We start from the raw sequence: 17,392 nt of genomic DNA, 5'->3' as shown, positions 1-17,392 counted from the left end.
CTAATAAGCCAAATGGTCTGCTTCAAGTTCTTATTTGTTATGGTTGTTGCACTGAAAGTGCCCCCAATTCTAGACTCACCCCACTAGAGGAAACATCCTTCCCACATCCACTTTGTCAAGACAAAGTATGATCTTATACATTTCAATCAAGCGATACCTCAACTTTATAAATTCCAATGGAAGCAAGCCCAGCCTGTTCACCCATTTTTAAAAGGCAACCTATTCATTCCAATTATCAATCTTGAAAATCTCTACTAAATCACCTTCAATGCATTTACATCCTTCCTTGAATAAGGATTCCAAAACTGTACACTGTACTAAAGATGTGGTGTCACCAAGGCCCTGTGTAACTGAAGTACAAAATTCTTAGTTTTACAATCTTGTGATCAAAAATGGTATTTCATTAATCTTCATGAATTCATCCACATATTAACTTTTAGTAACTAGTATACTAGAAAAACAAAATTCCTCTGTATCTCAGAATTTTGCAGAAGTCTCTCCATTTACGTAATTCTCTTTTTTTGTATGCTTTCAGCCAAAGTGAACAATTTCACATTTTCCTACATTGTTCACCATCTGCCAGATTTTTGCCAATTCACTCAACTTAGCTGTACTTATCTTCACAACAGATTTTTCCTACCTAACTTGGTGTTGTAAACTAATGACGTACATGTTCAAAAGGTAATTTAAAAAAAGTGCAGGACCTGTTCAGCAGATCAGGTACCACCTGTGGAGAGAAAAATAGAATTAATATTTAAGCACAATGGCCTTTCAGCAGAACATCCAGTTGTACATCTGACTTGCTAAGTATATGGAGTATTTGTAGGTTTTTTTTGTACGGTGTTTGGCAGACTGGGATTTCATGGCATACAAAGGCCTGAACTGTGGACAATGCACAAACAAAAAGCAAGGATCCCAAGGACGAAATTCAGTGAAGAGGCGCATGAAGATCATCTGCATAGCCCAGGTTTATGAAAGCCAGACAATTCAGTTCACTCCTGAAATTCATTCACACATCAATTTTCATCAAATCCTCTCATAAATCTTTTTTGATAAATGAAGGTCACTGGCAAGATCAGCACTTATTGCCACTATCAGCCTTTATGATGGTGGTGAGCCACCTTCAACTCCCTATGGTTCTCTCAGCAACTGAATTCTCTCGTATATAACATATCATCTCAGCTTTATCCAATGCTTCTTCACTTACTATTCCTGGGGAGAGTCAAAAGACATATTTTCAGTCTTCAACTTTGTCACTACCTTAAAGATCTTAAATAGATTCTGGTACTTCCCAACTCCAATATAATCAAATTCAACTCCCATTGACTCATTTTTTCATAGCAATGGATTGTAATGCTAGGTATCTTGAACTCTTAATTTAAAAGAGGTCATACATCCAAAACATGATAATGGATGCAAATTTGGTGGCAGTCTGGCAAAGCCTTTTGTAATCACATACCATGTACTGCATCAAGAAGCTTCAGCTCGAGATAACAAAGGGCTGACTACCATTTCAGCATTGACATCTTATGTCCAAACTACTAACTGTGACCTTGATTTGTATGTTAGTTGGTGAGATGTAATTGGATTAGTGTTTTAAGAAGGTTACACTTTGAAGACAGCTCTTTGTAATTTACATAAATCTCTCAGTTTATAAGTTACAGCAAGTCCCTGTTCTTGAATTATTGGATTGAGAGAGACATGGTTGTTTGGTACTAACCTTCAAACATTTCTGTAGCCATCACAATTCCTTTTTGAACAGTTTTTGAGATCTAACCTTAGAGTGAATGGGTTCATATGTATGACTAATGGATTTTTGTTTATTTTGCTTTGTGACCCTATCAAATAATTAATAGGACCTCAGGAATTGTCAGAAACTTCTGGAACATGATTTCTTTTAACATTTGTGGGGAACATTACTTTGAAAGGGAGACTTTTTGGTTTCAACTTTACTTTGAGTTTTCGAGTAGTCCTATGTAGATGAGTGTTAAAATATAAAATATAGAAAGGTACAGCACAGAACAGGCCCTTTGGCCCACAACATTGTGCCAAGGATTATTCCTAATCTAAAATAAAATAAAAGTCTCACCAGGGACTTGTAAAGCTGCAGCAAAACCTCGCGGCTCTTAAACTCGACCCCCCCCCCCCAAGCCAAAATACCATATACTTTCTTAACAACCTACTTGTGTGGCAACTTTGAGCGATCTATGCACTTGAACACCAAGATCCCTTTGTTCCTCCACATTACCAAGAAGCCTGTCTTTAATCTATATTCAGCATTCAAGTTTGACCTTCCAAGTTGCATTACTTCGCATTTATCCAGGTTGAACTCCATCTGCCATTTCTCAGCCCAGCTCTGCATTCTGTCTATGTCACACTGTAGCCTGCAATAACCCTCGGTATTATCAACGGCAACTCCAAGCTTTGTGTCATTGGCAAATTTACTAACCCATCCCTCAACTTCCTCATCCAAGTCATTCATAAAAACTGCAAAGAGCAGAGGCCCAAGAACAGAGCCCTGCGGGTTACCATTCACCACTGACCTCCAGGCAGAATACTTTCCATCTACAACCACTCACTGCCTTCTGTCAGCCAACCAATTCTGAATCCAGTTAGCCAAATCCCCCTGTATCCCATACCTCCTGACTTTATGAATGAGCCTACCATGGGGAACCTTATCAAATGCCTTGCTGAAGTCCATATACACCACATCCACCACTCGACCAATCACCTCCTCAAATAACTCAATAAGATTTGTGAGGCGTGACCTGCCCCTTACAAAGCCATGCTGATTGCCTTTAATCACGCTATGCTTTTCCAAATAGTCATAAAGTCTATCCTTCAGAATTCTTTCCTGAACCTTTCCAGACCACAGACGTAAGACTGATGGGTCTGTAATTGCCAGGGATTTCCCTATTACCCTTCCTGAAAAGAGGAACAACATTCACCTCTCTCCAATCCTCCGGTACGACTCCCGTGGAGAGTGAGCAAGCAAAGATCTTTGCCAACGGCTTAGCAACCTCCTTTCTCGCTTCCTAGAGCAACCTAGGATAAATGTGGTCTGGCCCTGGGGACTTATCAATTTTAATGTTTGCCAAAATTTCCAGCACAACAACTTCATCAATCTTGATGTGTTCAAGCCTGTTTCCCAGCTCCTCAATGTTCTCATTCACAACAAGGTCCCTCTCTTTAGTGAAACCGAAGCAAAATACTCATTTACGGCTTCCTCTATTTGCTCAGACTCCACACACAAGTTCCCCACGCTATCACTGACCGGCCCTACCCTCTCCCTGATCATTCTCTTATTCCTCACGTATGAGTAAAATGCCTTTGGGTTCTCCCTAATCTTTCCTGCCAAGCCTTTTTTGTGCCTCCTCCTGGCTCTCCTCAGTCCGTTTTGGAACTCTTTTCTCGTAAGCCTGTAATCCTGTAAAGCTGTGCTAGATCCTTGCTTCCTCCACCTTAGGTAAGCTGCCTTCTTCCTTTTGACAAGAAACTCCTCTGTTCTTGTTATCCAAGGCTCCTTAATCTTACCCCTTCTTACCTATCTCAGAGGAATACATTTATGCATCACTCGTAACAACTGCTCCTGAAACAGTCTCCACATGTCTGTTGTGCCCTTTCTGTGGAACAATTGCTCCCAACTCCTGTACGATTGTGTCATAATTTCCTTTTCTCCAATTAAATATTTTCCCTTGGTAACTGCTCCTTTCCCTCTCCATGGCTACGGTAAATGTGAGGCAGTTGTGGTCACTGACCTAAGGAGGTCAGTTCCTGAGAAGGGAAAGATACATAGTGAACTAGGTTACCTGAAAATTGAAGGGTTAATGTTAGTCACAGACTAACATTAGAGGTTACTTAAGGCTCAATATGCTTAAGATCAGGTATATAATAGCTGCAGAAAAAAAAATCTGTTCACTGTTCTAACAGTTGAAGTCACAAGTGACTTAAATCCACTAAAGTGTCAGACACAGGGACTCTGGTGTGAATATTGTACAAGGATGTATTCGGGTACTGTACAAGGGATATGTTTCAGGTTCTACACAAAAGCTGTTTTGTCTTTTTAGATTTGAAGGAAGGTTTTGGTATTATACTTTTACTGACTGTTTAAAGTATTTGAATTTGTATTATAACTAAATGGTATGGTCATTCTATTTTATCTTCATTTCTTTTGTTAAACTTTGGTTTCATTGTAGAAGCAAAATCTACAGCATTGTGTGCTTACACTCTGGTCAGAGACATTTTACTAAAATCATAACTTTCATTAATTTTGATCCATCAAGCCAGATTTCTGTCTGGGATCTGACTTGTCCAACAATAGCACCTGTCATGATCTGAACATATTGCACACCTTGCACTGCAGGTAAAAAGAAAATGTCATTCTAGTGCTAGAAACCCAGCCAGTCAGATAAGTCACCACTGCAAAAGGAAACAGGCCAAACTGTACAGCCAAAAATGCTGAAATCTACTGCTTCACTACCAATGTCAGAATTACCATTTTAAAAAAAAATCACTCTTTCTTGGGACACAAGTTCCAATCCCTAGCTGCCATTGAAAAAGGTAGTGGTGAGCTGCCTTCTTAAACCACTGCAGTCCATTTAGCATAGGTATCCAACAACGCTGCTCGGGAAGGAACTCCAGGATTCTCACCCAGCATTACTGAAGGATATATTTCCAACTCAGGATGGTAAACGGCTTGGAAGAGAACTTGCAAGTGGTTAGATTCCCTTGTTGTTACCTGGCACTTCTGTTGCACGAATGTTCCTGCTTCAAGTAAAGATCCCACTTCTGACCCCGCGAATGGGGGGAGGCATTAATGAAGCAAATGAAGATGGTTGAACCAAGGCCACTACCATGAGGAACTCCTGCACTGATTTCCTGGGTTGGGATGACTGTCCTCCAACAACCACAATCATCATCTTATTTGTTCAGTGTGACTCCAACCAACGGATTTTTTTTTGTCCATCCCCATTATCTCAGAGATAGAGTACCATAATTGCAACTTTGACAGAGACTCTCACCTCACCTCAGGAATTCAAATCTTTTGTCACATTTGAACCAAAGCTACAATGAGATCAGTAGCGGATTGGCCTTTGGAACTCAAATTTGGCATTAGTGGGCAGATGATAAGTAATCAAGCTGCTTATGACACTGTTAACGACACTTTCCATCACTTTGCTGATGCTTGGGAGGAGATGGATTGAGATTTTTCAGAATCAGACAAACTTGGGGCAATTTACACATTTTGGGTGAATGCTAAATTTGTAACCGTATTGAAACAGCTTGGCTAGTTTTGCAACACACATCTTCAGAAGTGATGGCTGTATGACCTCTTTATTGCCATACCATTGTCTAGACTATAACCTTTACAGTATACACTGCCTTCAGCCACTTGATATCATGTGATGCTATGGAATTGGCTACCATGACTTTGAGGACCTCAGAAGGAGGCAATGATGGATGATCCATTTGACACTTCTAATGCAACATCTTCAGGCTTATGTTTTGCACTGATATATTGGGGTCTCCCATCACCAAGGATAGAGATATTCATGGAACCTGCTCCTCCATTGGGTTATTTAATTGTCCATCACCATGCACAACTGAATTTGGCAGAACTGCAGAGTTTCGATCTGAATCATTGGTTGTGAAATTGTTTAATCCTGTCTATCCATTTGCTACTTATGCTGTTTGGTACAAAGTAGTCCTGTGTTGTTGCTTCAAGTTGGCATCTCATTTAGGTATGCCTGGTACTGCTCCTGGCATGCCCTCCTGCACTCTTCATCAAATCGAAATAGCTGCAGCAAATCCACTATATGTTTTTCACAAAACCGCATGAGACTTACTCATATCCATTTCCCATTGTTACCTTTATCCTTAATTCACATTTACAATGTGTACTTGTGTCATATTTTTAGTATCTTTCCTCATGTTTAGTAGCTAATATTTAGTTCCTTTCAAATATTTGGATTGGGAAAAGGAATCCATGAGGAAGGCACCCTTTCTAAATTAAGCCTGTTGTAACCAATGCAGAGAAGTCGAATTAAGAAGGGGAGAGAGTTCATCCCTCCTCACCAGAAGCATTACTATTTGGGGATATCCCACTTAGAATCAATTAGGTTGGGGCCTGTCACTCAGGACCGTAACATCAAATCAGTGAGCATGCAGATGAAGCACTGGTGGCATGACCCACTTTCTATTTGTGTTTAGGTTTCCTTGGGCTGGTGACATTTTTCCCGTTCTATTTCTCAGGGGTGATTAATGGAATCCAAGAAGATTTGAATGAAGCTGTTTTTGTAAGGTGTGCTCAGGAGGGTTTCCTAACTCAGTACACTGACAGGCCGAGGAGGGGAGAGGCCATTCTAAACTTGGTGCTCGGAAACGAGCCGGGGCAGGTATCAGATCTTGTGGTGGGAGAGCATTTTGGTGATAGTGACCACAACTGCCTCACATTCTACATAGCTATGGAGAAGGAGAGGATTAGGCAAAACGGGAGGATATTTAATTGGGGAAGAGGAAACTATGATGCGATTAGACATGAGTTAGGAAGCATGGATTGGGAACAATTGTTCCATGGTAAAGGCACTATAGACATGTGGAGACTGTTAAAGGAACAGTTGTTGCAAGTGATGAATAAATATGTCCCTCTGAGACAAGCAAGAAGTGGTAAGATAAAGGAACCTTGGATGACGAAAGCGGTGGAGCTTTTCATCAAAAGGAAAAAGGTAGCTTACATAAGGTGGAGGAAGCTAGGATCAAGCTCAGCTCTAGAGGATTACAGGCAGGCGAGGAAGGAGCTCAAAAATGGTCTGAGGAGAGCCAGGAGGGGGCACGAGAAAGGCTTGGCAGAACAGATTAGGGGGATCACAAAGGCATTTTACACTTACGTGAGGAATAAGAGAATGGTCAAAAAAAGAGTAGGGCCGATCAGGGATAGCATAGGGAATTTGTGTGGGGAGACTGAGGTGGTAGGGGAAGCCCTAAATGAGATTTTTGCTTCTGTCTTTACGAAAGAAACGAACTTTGTAGTGAATGAAACCTTTGAAGAGCAGGTGTGCATGCTGGAATGGACAGAGATAGAGGAAGCTGATGTGCTGAAAATTTTGTCAAACATTAAGATTGACAAGTCACCAGGCCCAGACCAGATTTGTCCTCGGCTGCTTTGGGAAATGAGAAATGCAATTGCTTCACCACTTGCGAAGATCTTTGCATCCTCGCTCTCCACTGGAGTCGTACCTGAGGACTGGAGAGAGGCAAATGTAATTCCTCTCTTCAAGAAAGGAAATAGGGAAATCCCCAGCAATTACGTCTGTCGTCTGCAAGGTATTAGAAAGGGTTCTGAGGGATAGGATTTATAACCATCTGGAAGAGCATGGCTTGATTAAATGCAGTCAATGTGGCTTTGTGAGGGGCAGGTCATGCCTCACAAACCTTATCGAGCTCTTTGAGGATGTGACCAGAAAAGTTGATGAGGGTTGAGCTGTGGATGTGATGTATATGGACTTCAGCAAGGCATTTGATAAGGTTCCCCATAAGGCTCATTCAGAAGGTCAGGAGGAATGGGATACAGGAGAACTCAGCTGTTTGGTACAGAATTGGCTGGCCAACAGAAGACAGCGAGTGGTAGTAGAAGAAAATATTCTGCCTGGAAGTCAGTGGTGAGTGGTGTTCCACAGGGCTCTGTCCTTGGGCCTCTACTGTTTGTCATTTTTATTAATGACTTGGATGAAGGGATTGAAGGATGGGTCAGCAAGTTTGCAGACGACACAAAGGTTGGAGGTGTCGTTGACAGTATAGAGGGCTGTTGTAGGTTGCAGCTTGACATTGACAGGATGCAGAGATGGGCTGAGAGGTGGCAGATGGAGTTCAACCTGGATAAATGTGAGGTGATGCACTTTGGAAGGTCGAATTTGAAAGGATAGGATTCTTGGCAGTGTGGAGGAATCTTGGTGTGCAGGTACAGAGATCCCTTAAAATGGCCACCCAAGTGGACAGGGTTGTTAAGAAAGCATATGGTGTTTTTGGCTTTCATTAACAGGGGGGATTGAGTTTAAGAGTCGTGAGAATTTGTTGCAGCTCTATAAAACTTTAGTTAGACCACACTTGGAATACTGCGTCCAGTTCTGGTTGCCCTATTATAGGAAAGATGTGGATGTTTTGGAGAGGGTTCAGAGGAGGTTTACCAGGATGCTGCCTGGAATGGAGGGCTTATCTTACGAAGAGAGGTTGACTGAGCTCGGACTTTTTTCATTGGAGAAAAGGAGGAGGAGAGGGGACCTAATTGAGATATACAAGATAACGAGAGGCATAGATAGAGTCGATAGCCAGAGACTATTTCCCAGGGCAGAAATGGCTAACACGAGGGGTCATACTTTTAAGTTGGTTGGAGGAAAGTATAGAGGGGATGTCAGAGGCGGGTTCTTTACACAGAGAGTTGAGAGAGCATGGAATGCGTTGCCAGCAGTAGTTGTGGAAGCAAGGTCATTGGGGACATTTAAGAAACTACTGGACATGCATATGGTCACAGAAATTTGAGGGCGTATACATGAGGATCAGTGATCGGCACAACATCGTGGGCTGAAGGGCCTGTTCTGTGTTGTACTTTTCTATGTTCTAAGTCAATGTGTTTGTTGATAGAGCCGTAGTTGAAATGCCATATTTCTAGGAATTCTCATGCATGTCTCTGTTTGGCTTGTCCTAGGATGGATGTGTCATCCCAGTCAAAGTGGTATCCATCCTTATCTGTATGTAAGGATAATAGCAAGTGCGGGTCATGTCTTTTTGTTCATGTATCCTGGTGGCTAGCTTTTTTTCCTGTTTGTCCACTGTAGTGTTTGTTACAGTTCTTGCAAGGTATTTTGTAAATGACAAAAGTTTTGCTTGTTGTCTGTATTGGGTCTTTCAAGTTCATTAGCTCCTGTTTTAGTGTGTTGGTGGTTTTGTGGGCTACCATGATGCCAAGAGGTCTGGCAGTTATTTCAGAGATGTCTTTGAGGTGGAGGGGGCGGGGAAAGAAGTGGCTAGGGTTCCTGGAAGTGTTTTGTCTGCTTGTTGGGGTTTGTTGCTGTTCTTTTTGAATACATTGTATAGGTGATTTTCCTCTACTCTGCATAGTTCCTCTGTGCTGCAGTGTGTGGTGGCTTGTTGAAATAATGTTCTAATGCAGCTTCATTTGTAGGTGTTGGGATGATTGGTTCTGTAGTTAAGTATTTGGTCTGTTTGTGTTGTTTTCCTGTAGAAGCTGGTTTGAGGTTCTCCATTGGCTGTTTGCTCTACTGTGACATCTAGGAATGGCAGTTAGTTATCGTTTTTCCTCCACTTTAGTGAATTTTATGACAGTAAAGGGTATTATATCTACACCACAGGAAATGATGTCACCACAGAAAATGACATCGCTAACACAAGAAAACTAAACACATAAATAGAAAGCAGGCCATGCCACCAGTGCTTCATCTGGAGGCTCACTGATGATGTTACTTAGTATGGTGACGAAACATCTGAAAACTAATCTTCCACCTCAGTGAGCAAACCTACATACAGAACCTGAACTACAAATCAGAGTTGTAAGAAAATCTACCATCCTTATCCAGTCTGGGAGATATGTGATCCCAGACACACAGCAATGTGGATAGCTGAAATGGGCAAAACTAGCCAATTAGTTCAATAATAATTAGGGATGGGCAACAAATATTGACTTTGCCATTATCCTCACATCCAGAAAATGTAAACAAATTTTCAGAGAAATGGTAACCTCATAGTCACCCCTGGAGCATTGGGAGGCTGAGGGGTGACCTTATAGAGGTTTTATAAAATCAGGAGGAGCATGGATAGGGTAAATAGACAAGGTCTTTCCCCTTGGGTGGGGGAATCCAGAATTCAAGGACATAGGTTTAAGGTGAGAGAGGAAAAGATTTAAAAGGGACAGAAGGGGCAACTTTTTCATGCAAAGGATGGTGCATGTATGGAATAAGTTACGAGAGGAAGTGGTGGAGGCTGGTACAATTGCAACATTTAAAAGACATCTGGATGGGTATACGAATAGGAAGGGTTGAGGGGGATATGGACTAAGTACTGGCAAATGGGACTAGATTAATTTAGGATATCTGGTCAGCATGGACAAGTTGGACCGAAAGGTCAGTTTCCATGCTGTACATCTCCATGATCCTATGTCAGTTGCCAAGAACCTCAAATGCCCAGGATAATTTTGGGGGAAATTGGATCAAATCCCACCATAGCAGTTACCAGAAATGTAAATTCAAATCACAAAATCATCTTTTTGATATAGATGCTGAAGCAAGCACACAGTCTGGAATTAAGGAGAAGCGATAGCCTATTGGCATTTTCGCTAGAACTATTGAAGATCTGTGTAATGTTCTGGAGACCTGTCGAGGCAGATGATGGAATCTGGAATTAACCACCGTCAAGCGTCAGTCAGAAAGAAAAACATCTGGTTCAGTAATGTTTTTCAGGGAACGAAATCCGCCAGCCTTACCTGTTCTGGGCTAGATGGCTTAACTAACGTCTGACCAATTAACTCTGGCCTGGCCGGTGACGCGCACATCCCTCCAATAACAAAAACAAAGCTAGTTGTTGAAATTAAATTCCCTATCGCATGGAAACAAGGCCACACCGACCCATTCCCCTCACCTTCCCCAATGTACCTGACACCATGGGCCATGTCACCTAACTTGCACATTTTTGGAGCGTGGGAGGAAACCCATGCAGACACGGGGAGAATGTCGCCCTAGGTAGAAATCGAACCCAGTCCCTGGCGCTGAAAGGCAGCGGTGCTAACCACTGAGCCTCCCGGAGTTTATTTTACAGCACGGGATGAGGCCCTTTGGCCATTCGGATCCGCATCGTCATCAAACATCCGATTTGCAGCATTTAGCCCCCTATTCTCCGTTAGAAGGTGATTGTCGGGAGTTAAAATACATCTGGTTCACACCGGGCTTTTTGGGAAGGACATCTGACGTCCTGCTTTACGAAAAGGCCTTCCATTACACATAAAATGGGACAGGCTCAGGCCTGAAGGGTAGAACGGCCTCTACCCGACCCTCAATCCTTCGCTTTACCTCAGACGTACACTCCGCGTGGCTCTTACCCTCAATAGCCGGCCGTACCGAGCCCGGACTAGGCCGCGGAATCCTCGGCCTTGATTTCCTTGGGCCTCCCGGGCCCCAACCCTTTCAAACAGGAGCCCCGCCTCCCCGCGCTGCGCCGCCATTGGCTGACAGGGTTGGAGGAGGGCACACGTGATCAATCCCATCCGGGTACCGCGGATCTCCTTCCCGCCTCGCCCCAAATCCGGGTAAGTGGTGTCGTCACTGTCATCCGGGTACCCGTGGGAAGCCTGTGTAATGACATTAGCACAACAAAAACAGGCGGGAGTAAGTCGTGCGTCCACCGAAAGCAGTAGCCGCTGAATACAGTAATAAGTAGTGGCTAGATCGATAGAAATGGAGGCGGTGGATAGCGACACAAGTCAATGGGTGACGGACGAACAAGAGGAAAGCACCCGACCCTCGACATCGCGTGGTCTCGGCGGGTGAGCGTCTGTCTTGGCACCCTGGGATTTGTAGTCCGTCCGTCAGTTATTTCTTGCCTTCGCATTTCTGTGGCGAACGAACCACGGATAGTTCCAGCGCCGGGGGAAAGGCACGGTTTTGTAAAAGGTTCTCGGGTTTACATTCTCCCCAACTTTCTTGTCAAGTGACAGCAGGGTCGCCGCTGTAGTTCTAAGGCACGCCGGGAGATGTAGTGCCTCCTCAGGTTCATCCATTGGTGGCTACCAGTCCGGAAACTACAATTCCCAGTGTGCCCCGCGTGGCCGCCGCTCCTGTTGCCCCTAGCAACCCCATGATGCCAAAAGAGGCACAAGTAGACAGGCAGGAGGCTGGAAGAACACAGCATACCAGGCGATATCAGAAGATGCAGAAGTCAATGTTTCGGGTGTAACCCTTCTTCAGGACTTGGGGTGGATGTGGGGGGAAGCTGCAGATAAAGGAGGTGGCAGGGCAGAGTAGGGTGGTGAATTGGGGATTGGTGAAGACAAGTGGAGGGTGCGACATGTTTAGTCGATGAATTGGGTTGGTGGTAGGGAGGGAGAGGGGCTGGGAGGGGAGTCTGGGGATGGGAGGAAGGTTATTTGAAATTGGAGAAGTAACGTTGAGTCTTCCAGGCTGTAGAGTGGCCAGGTGGAAGATAGGGTGTTGAACTGAAGCATTGCAATAAATGGAGAGGGAGCAGTGGACAGTGGTCCATCCAATATCATTTACACATCTCACTTTTTATAAGATGTTTTACAGCTTTCCAGACTACATGTTGAGTTAATCAGTTTCATTCAATTTGATTTCCGTTGACCATTATAGAGTCATAGTCATAGAGATGTACAGCGTGAAAGCAGACCCTTCGGTCCAACTCATCCATGCCTACCAGATATCCTAATCTAGTCCCGTTTGCCAGCACTTGGCCCATATCCCTCTAAACCCTTGTTACTCATTTACCCACCCAGATGTCTTTTAAATGTTGTAATTGTACCATCTTCACCACTTTCTCTGGCAGCTCATTCCATACATGCACTACATTCTGCTTGAAAAAGTTGCCCCTTAAGTCTCTTTTATATCTTTCCCCCTCTCATCCTAAACTTATGCCTTCTAGTGCTGGACTCCCCCACCCTAGGAAAAGACCTTGTCTATTTATCCTATCCGTGCCCTTTGTGATTTTAGAAACCTCTAGAAGGTCATCCCTCAACCTCCAACACTCCAGGGAAAACAGCCTCAAACTCTCCATTTAGCTCAAAACCTCTAACCCTGGCAACATCCTTGCAAATCTTTTCTGAACCCTTTCAAGTTTCACAATATCCTTCCGATAGATAGGAAACCAGGATTGCATGCAATATTCCAAAAGTGGCCCAACCGATGTCCTGAAAAGCCACAACATGACCTCCCAGCTCCTACTCCAATGGTCTGATCAATAAAGGAAAGCATACCAAGCACCTTTTTCACTATCATCTGCGACTCTACTTCCAAGAAACTATGAATCCACACTCCATGGTCTCTTGGTTCAGCAACACTCCCTAGGACCTGACCATTAAGTGTATAAGTCCTGCTCTGATTTGCTTTTCCAAAATGCAGCACCTCACATTTTTATCTAAATTAAACTTCATCTGCCCCTCAGCCCACTTGCCCATCTGATCAAGATCCTGTTTATAATCTGAGGTAATCTTCTTTGCTAGGAGAAAGTGAGGACTGCAGATGCTGGGGATCAGAGCTTAAAAATGTGTTGCTGGAAAAGCGCAGCAGGTCAGGCAGCATCAAAGGAGAATTGACGTTTCGGGCATAAGCCCTTCTTCTCCTTCTCCTTTGATGCTGCCTGACCTGCTAATCTTCTTTGCTGTCCATTATACCTCCAATTTTGGTGTCATCTGCAAATTTACTAACTATACCTCTTATGCTCACATTCCAAATCATTTATATAAATGATGAAAAGTAGTGGACCCAGCACTGATCCTTGTGGCAACTCTCCACCATTATCCTCTGTCTTCTACCTTCAAGCCAGTTCTGTATCCAAATTCTAATATAGATTCACGGAATCCCTAAGTGCAGTTAGAGGCCTTTTGGTCCTGACCATCTGAAGAGCATCCCATTTGGACCCACCCTATCCTGTAACCCCATGTTTCCCATGGCCAATCCACCTAACTTGTAGATCTTTGGACAGTGGGAGGAAATTGGAGGAAACCCTCACATTCACAGGGAGAATGTCTGTGTGGAATGTGCACAATCATCCAAGGTTGGAATCAGAACTTCAGTATTGCTGAAAAAGAAAAGGCACATATCGCCAAAGCTTTTCATCTTATACTCGAGGGAATTTGAAACGGGCAATATTTTTAATCGGACTTGTACAGTGTAATAATAATAATTGGCAGTAGTATATCATTTTTATATAGGTATCTGGCATTCACTGCGTGGTGGGATGGTAGAGGTAGGGACCCTCCAGACATTTAAGAACAATTTAGATGAACAATTGAAAAGCTTTAAAATAGAAAGCTATGGGCCAAGTGCTGGAAAATCTGTTTAAAATAGAAAGATGCTTTTTTAAGTTCAGTAGAGATTTTACTGCACAAAGAGGCTCTTTTGGGAACTGTGACTGCACCAGTCATTGAACATCATCTATTCTAATGCTCAATCTCTCATACTGTCTATATCTCTCTTCATATTTGATAACCACTTGTTTTTTGTGTAATCTGAAATCTTGGCTATCGAACATTTACTTTCCTCATCCATGATGTGGAGGTGTCGGATTTGCATGGACAAAGTGAAAAATAACACAACAGCAGGTTATAGTCCAATAGGTTTACTTGGAAGCAATAGCTTTCGGAGCACTGCTTCTTCATCAGGTAGCCAACCGACCAAGGAGCGGTGCTCCAAAACTTGTACTTTCAAATAAACCTGCTAGACTATAACGTGTGATTTTTAAGTCTTTCCTCATCCAAACCATTCATGTATGTTGTAAATAAGTGTGACTCCAGCACTGATCCCTGTGGCAAACCACTGGTTACTGAATGCCAGTCTGAAAATGTTCCCTTTATGCCTCTATGACTCTATATCCCAATATCTTTTCTATTAATTAGACAATTCTCTATCAATACTAAATACCAACACCAACTACCTCTTAAGTAGCCTAATGTGTGGTACCTTATCAAATGGCTTCTGAAAATCGAAGTCTATTAAATCCATTGTTTTCCCTTTATCTGTCCTGCTTTATTACCTACTCAAAGAATTCTAATAAATTTGTCAGGCATGGCTTCCCCTTCATGAAACCATGCTAACTCTGTTTTCTCATACAATGTATTTCTAAATTCTCTATTGTTACATCCTTTTCTAATAGACTCTGACATTTTTCACTGACAAATGTTTGTCTTTTTGTAAATAAAGGTGCTATATTTCCAATCCTCTGGGACTTTTCCAGGTTCAAAGCATTCTTGGAAGATTGTAACCAGTGTGCCACTATCTCTGGAGCTACTTCTTTCAATATCCTTGTGTCGTTACTCAGGAAGCCTGACTGGAAAGGTGTATCATTTTTTTTTTGAACCAAAATAGAGCCATTACACCTAGAATACATAGACTAGTCCCAGCCAGGGACAGATAGTTCTGCAGATCCATCCCTGGATCTCCTTTTATATATTTTATACAAATCTTTTCAGAAACGATATGCCACACAACTACAGCAGGTGGGATTAGAACCAAGGAATCTTGGTTCAGAGGTAGCAATACTCCCAACATGTCGCAAGAGCACCCCACTCCCCTCCACCGGTCCCCCGTCCCCCATCCCCCCCCAGGTCTGTTTTTTTTCATTTCTATATCCAAAATTGTTATCTCTCTCAATTGAGCGGCTTTCCATCTACCAAATCGTTGTGACTTTCTTTTTGTTATATAACCACCACTTGGTTCTGCTTTACTTTTTTATATCTAGAAAGCCTCTTAATCACAACCAAATGGCTTTCCCACCACAATCAGTTCACTTTTTAAAATATTTTTAATGATTAACCACCACCAGTAAATCACCTGTGTAGCCAATTAGACCTTTGCATGCAAAGCCTGTTACAAGCAAAGCACTGGTCTGCCTTTTTTCCTTTCTCGGTCTGTTTTTTTAATCACTCTGTTCAGAAATGTTATGATACATTTCTACAGGCCGTCTGTTTTTTTCTATATATATATCTGGAAGTGTTATCTCTCACAACCAAAAAGCTTACCCATTACCAAATCACGGAGACTTTCTTTTTGTTACTGCTACCAGTAAATCACCCATATAGGCAATTAGAAATATGCATGCAAAGCACATTGTGTTTGGGGTCATACCCGGGTGTCCTTGGAGAAGAAGCATGCAGTGTCCATCTATCCTCTCGATGCCTTTAGAGAGAGGTGGGAAAACAGCACTTTATTTCCCCCTCCTACTTCATTTTGACTTACTCCTTTCCTGTTCTGCCTAAACCATCCCCTGCCACCCCACCTTTGGAGTGTGCTGCATTGCCCATACTGTGCTTTGCTTGTAAAGACTCAATTTGCTACACTGTGATTTTAATGGTAGTAATCAGTAGACTAAACCTCTTTTTCTAATCAACCTGTTGAGAGATGTTAGTACATAACTTTGGAGCAGGTGGGACTTGAACCCAGGCCATGCAGTTCATGGATAGGGACACTACCGCGACACCACAAGAGGGCCTGAGTCTACTTTGTCTTATCAGACAATACAGCTGCTTTCTCATTAGAGACATGACTAATGTTGGTTTGACTTGAGGGTCACCACAAATCAGACAAGGGGAGAGATTGAGAAGGAATCTCACTGTTGGTATAGCTCTGCATCACAAATTAGCTGTCCTGCGAACTGAACTAAACCATCCCCCACTGGGTCTACTCTGTCAAGGGCTCAGGTGATGAATTCCAGCTGGGCACACCATTTCCTGTTACCAAAGGAACTCATTGAGCACCACAGGAAAATTCATTACTGGTTCTCAATGGGCCTCACATCCCTCGCTCTGAATCTGAGGGCTCCCCTTTGCTCCTGAGATGAGGGGACCTCCTGCATCTTTTCACACATGGCCCCATTCCTGTTGCTTTCCTGATCTGAGAAGAAAGTGAGGTCTGCAGATGCTGGAGATCAGAGCTGAAAATGTGTTGCTGGAAAAGCACAGTAGATCAGGCAGCATCCAAGGAACAGGAAATTCGACGTTTCGGGCATAAGCCCTTCTTCAGGAATGAGGAAAGTGTGTCCAGCAACACATTTTCAGCTTTCCTGATCTGGCCAAGGGTGTATAATAAGTGGGTGAACATCTCTTCCACGAACACTGAAGAATCATTGCAAAGGGCTTTACAATTTTAAAAAATCATCTCTGAGGAAGTTACCTGCCGGTGGTCATTGATGTTTTTTATTTGGAGATCATCTTTCCAGACCGATACCCATCTGATTTTTTATAAAAGATAACTGCCATCACTGGAGATCCGACATCAGAAATTCCTTAATGTATCTGCACCTGGTAGTTTGAGATCTGAGACAAACTTTGACTGTGTTTCTTGGAACTAGGGTTTTGATGGTTTTCACCTTCTCATCAATGGTATAATTCAGCCATGTCATCTCTGTACCTCAGGTACATTAGATCTTTTACCTGGAGGACACATTTTTTCCCTTGTTAGCTGGATATCAGCCTCAGAAAAACACTAAGACCTCCTGCAAACTATCCACATGTTTCTTTACATTAGCTCCTGAGATTAAAACATTAGGCAGATGGACTGCCACTCTGGGCATCCCTTGGAGGATATTTTCCATTGAAAGATGGCGCAAGCTAAAGATACCCCAAAAATCAAGCCAGTGTACACATACAGTTCTTTGAGTA

General features: G+C 42.9%; 2 protein-coding genes across 4 annotated transcripts in view; one reads left to right on the top strand and one right to left on the bottom strand.

The window, feature by feature from the left end:
- numa1 (nuclear mitotic apparatus protein 1) overlaps positions 1 to 11,256 on the bottom strand; it is a 121,384-nt gene extending 110,128 nt beyond the window's left edge. Inside the window, exons 1-2 of one of the 3 annotated variants that reach the window (XM_060826361.1) lie at positions 11,105 to 11,256; positions 705 to 727 (exon numbers count right to left, since the gene is read on the bottom strand). The gene's annotated coding sequence lies outside the window, so the exon portion shown is untranslated. The other 2 variants (XM_060826360.1, XM_060826363.1) reach the window with 2 other exon arrangements.
- A 93-nt stretch (positions 11,257 to 11,349) lies between these two features.
- The window catches only part of lrrc51 (leucine rich repeat containing 51), a 30,999-nt gene continuing 24,956 nt past the window's right edge, over positions 11,350 to 17,392 (top strand). Inside the window, exon 1 of the mRNA XM_060826918.1 lies at positions 11,350 to 11,548. Coding sequence (XP_060682901.1) covers positions 11,460 to 11,548 — 89 coding nt within the window. The 5' untranslated portion in view covers positions 11,350 to 11,459. The remainder of the gene's footprint in view (positions 11,549 to 17,392) is intronic.

This window comes from Hemiscyllium ocellatum, chromosome 6, assembly GCF_020745735.1.
Source record: "Hemiscyllium ocellatum isolate sHemOce1 chromosome 6, sHemOce1.pat.X.cur, whole genome shotgun sequence".
In the NCBI taxonomy this organism is placed as follows: domain Eukaryota; kingdom Metazoa; phylum Chordata; class Chondrichthyes; order Orectolobiformes; family Hemiscylliidae; genus Hemiscyllium; species Hemiscyllium ocellatum.
This window is presented reverse-complemented; position numbering and strand designations above follow the sequence as displayed.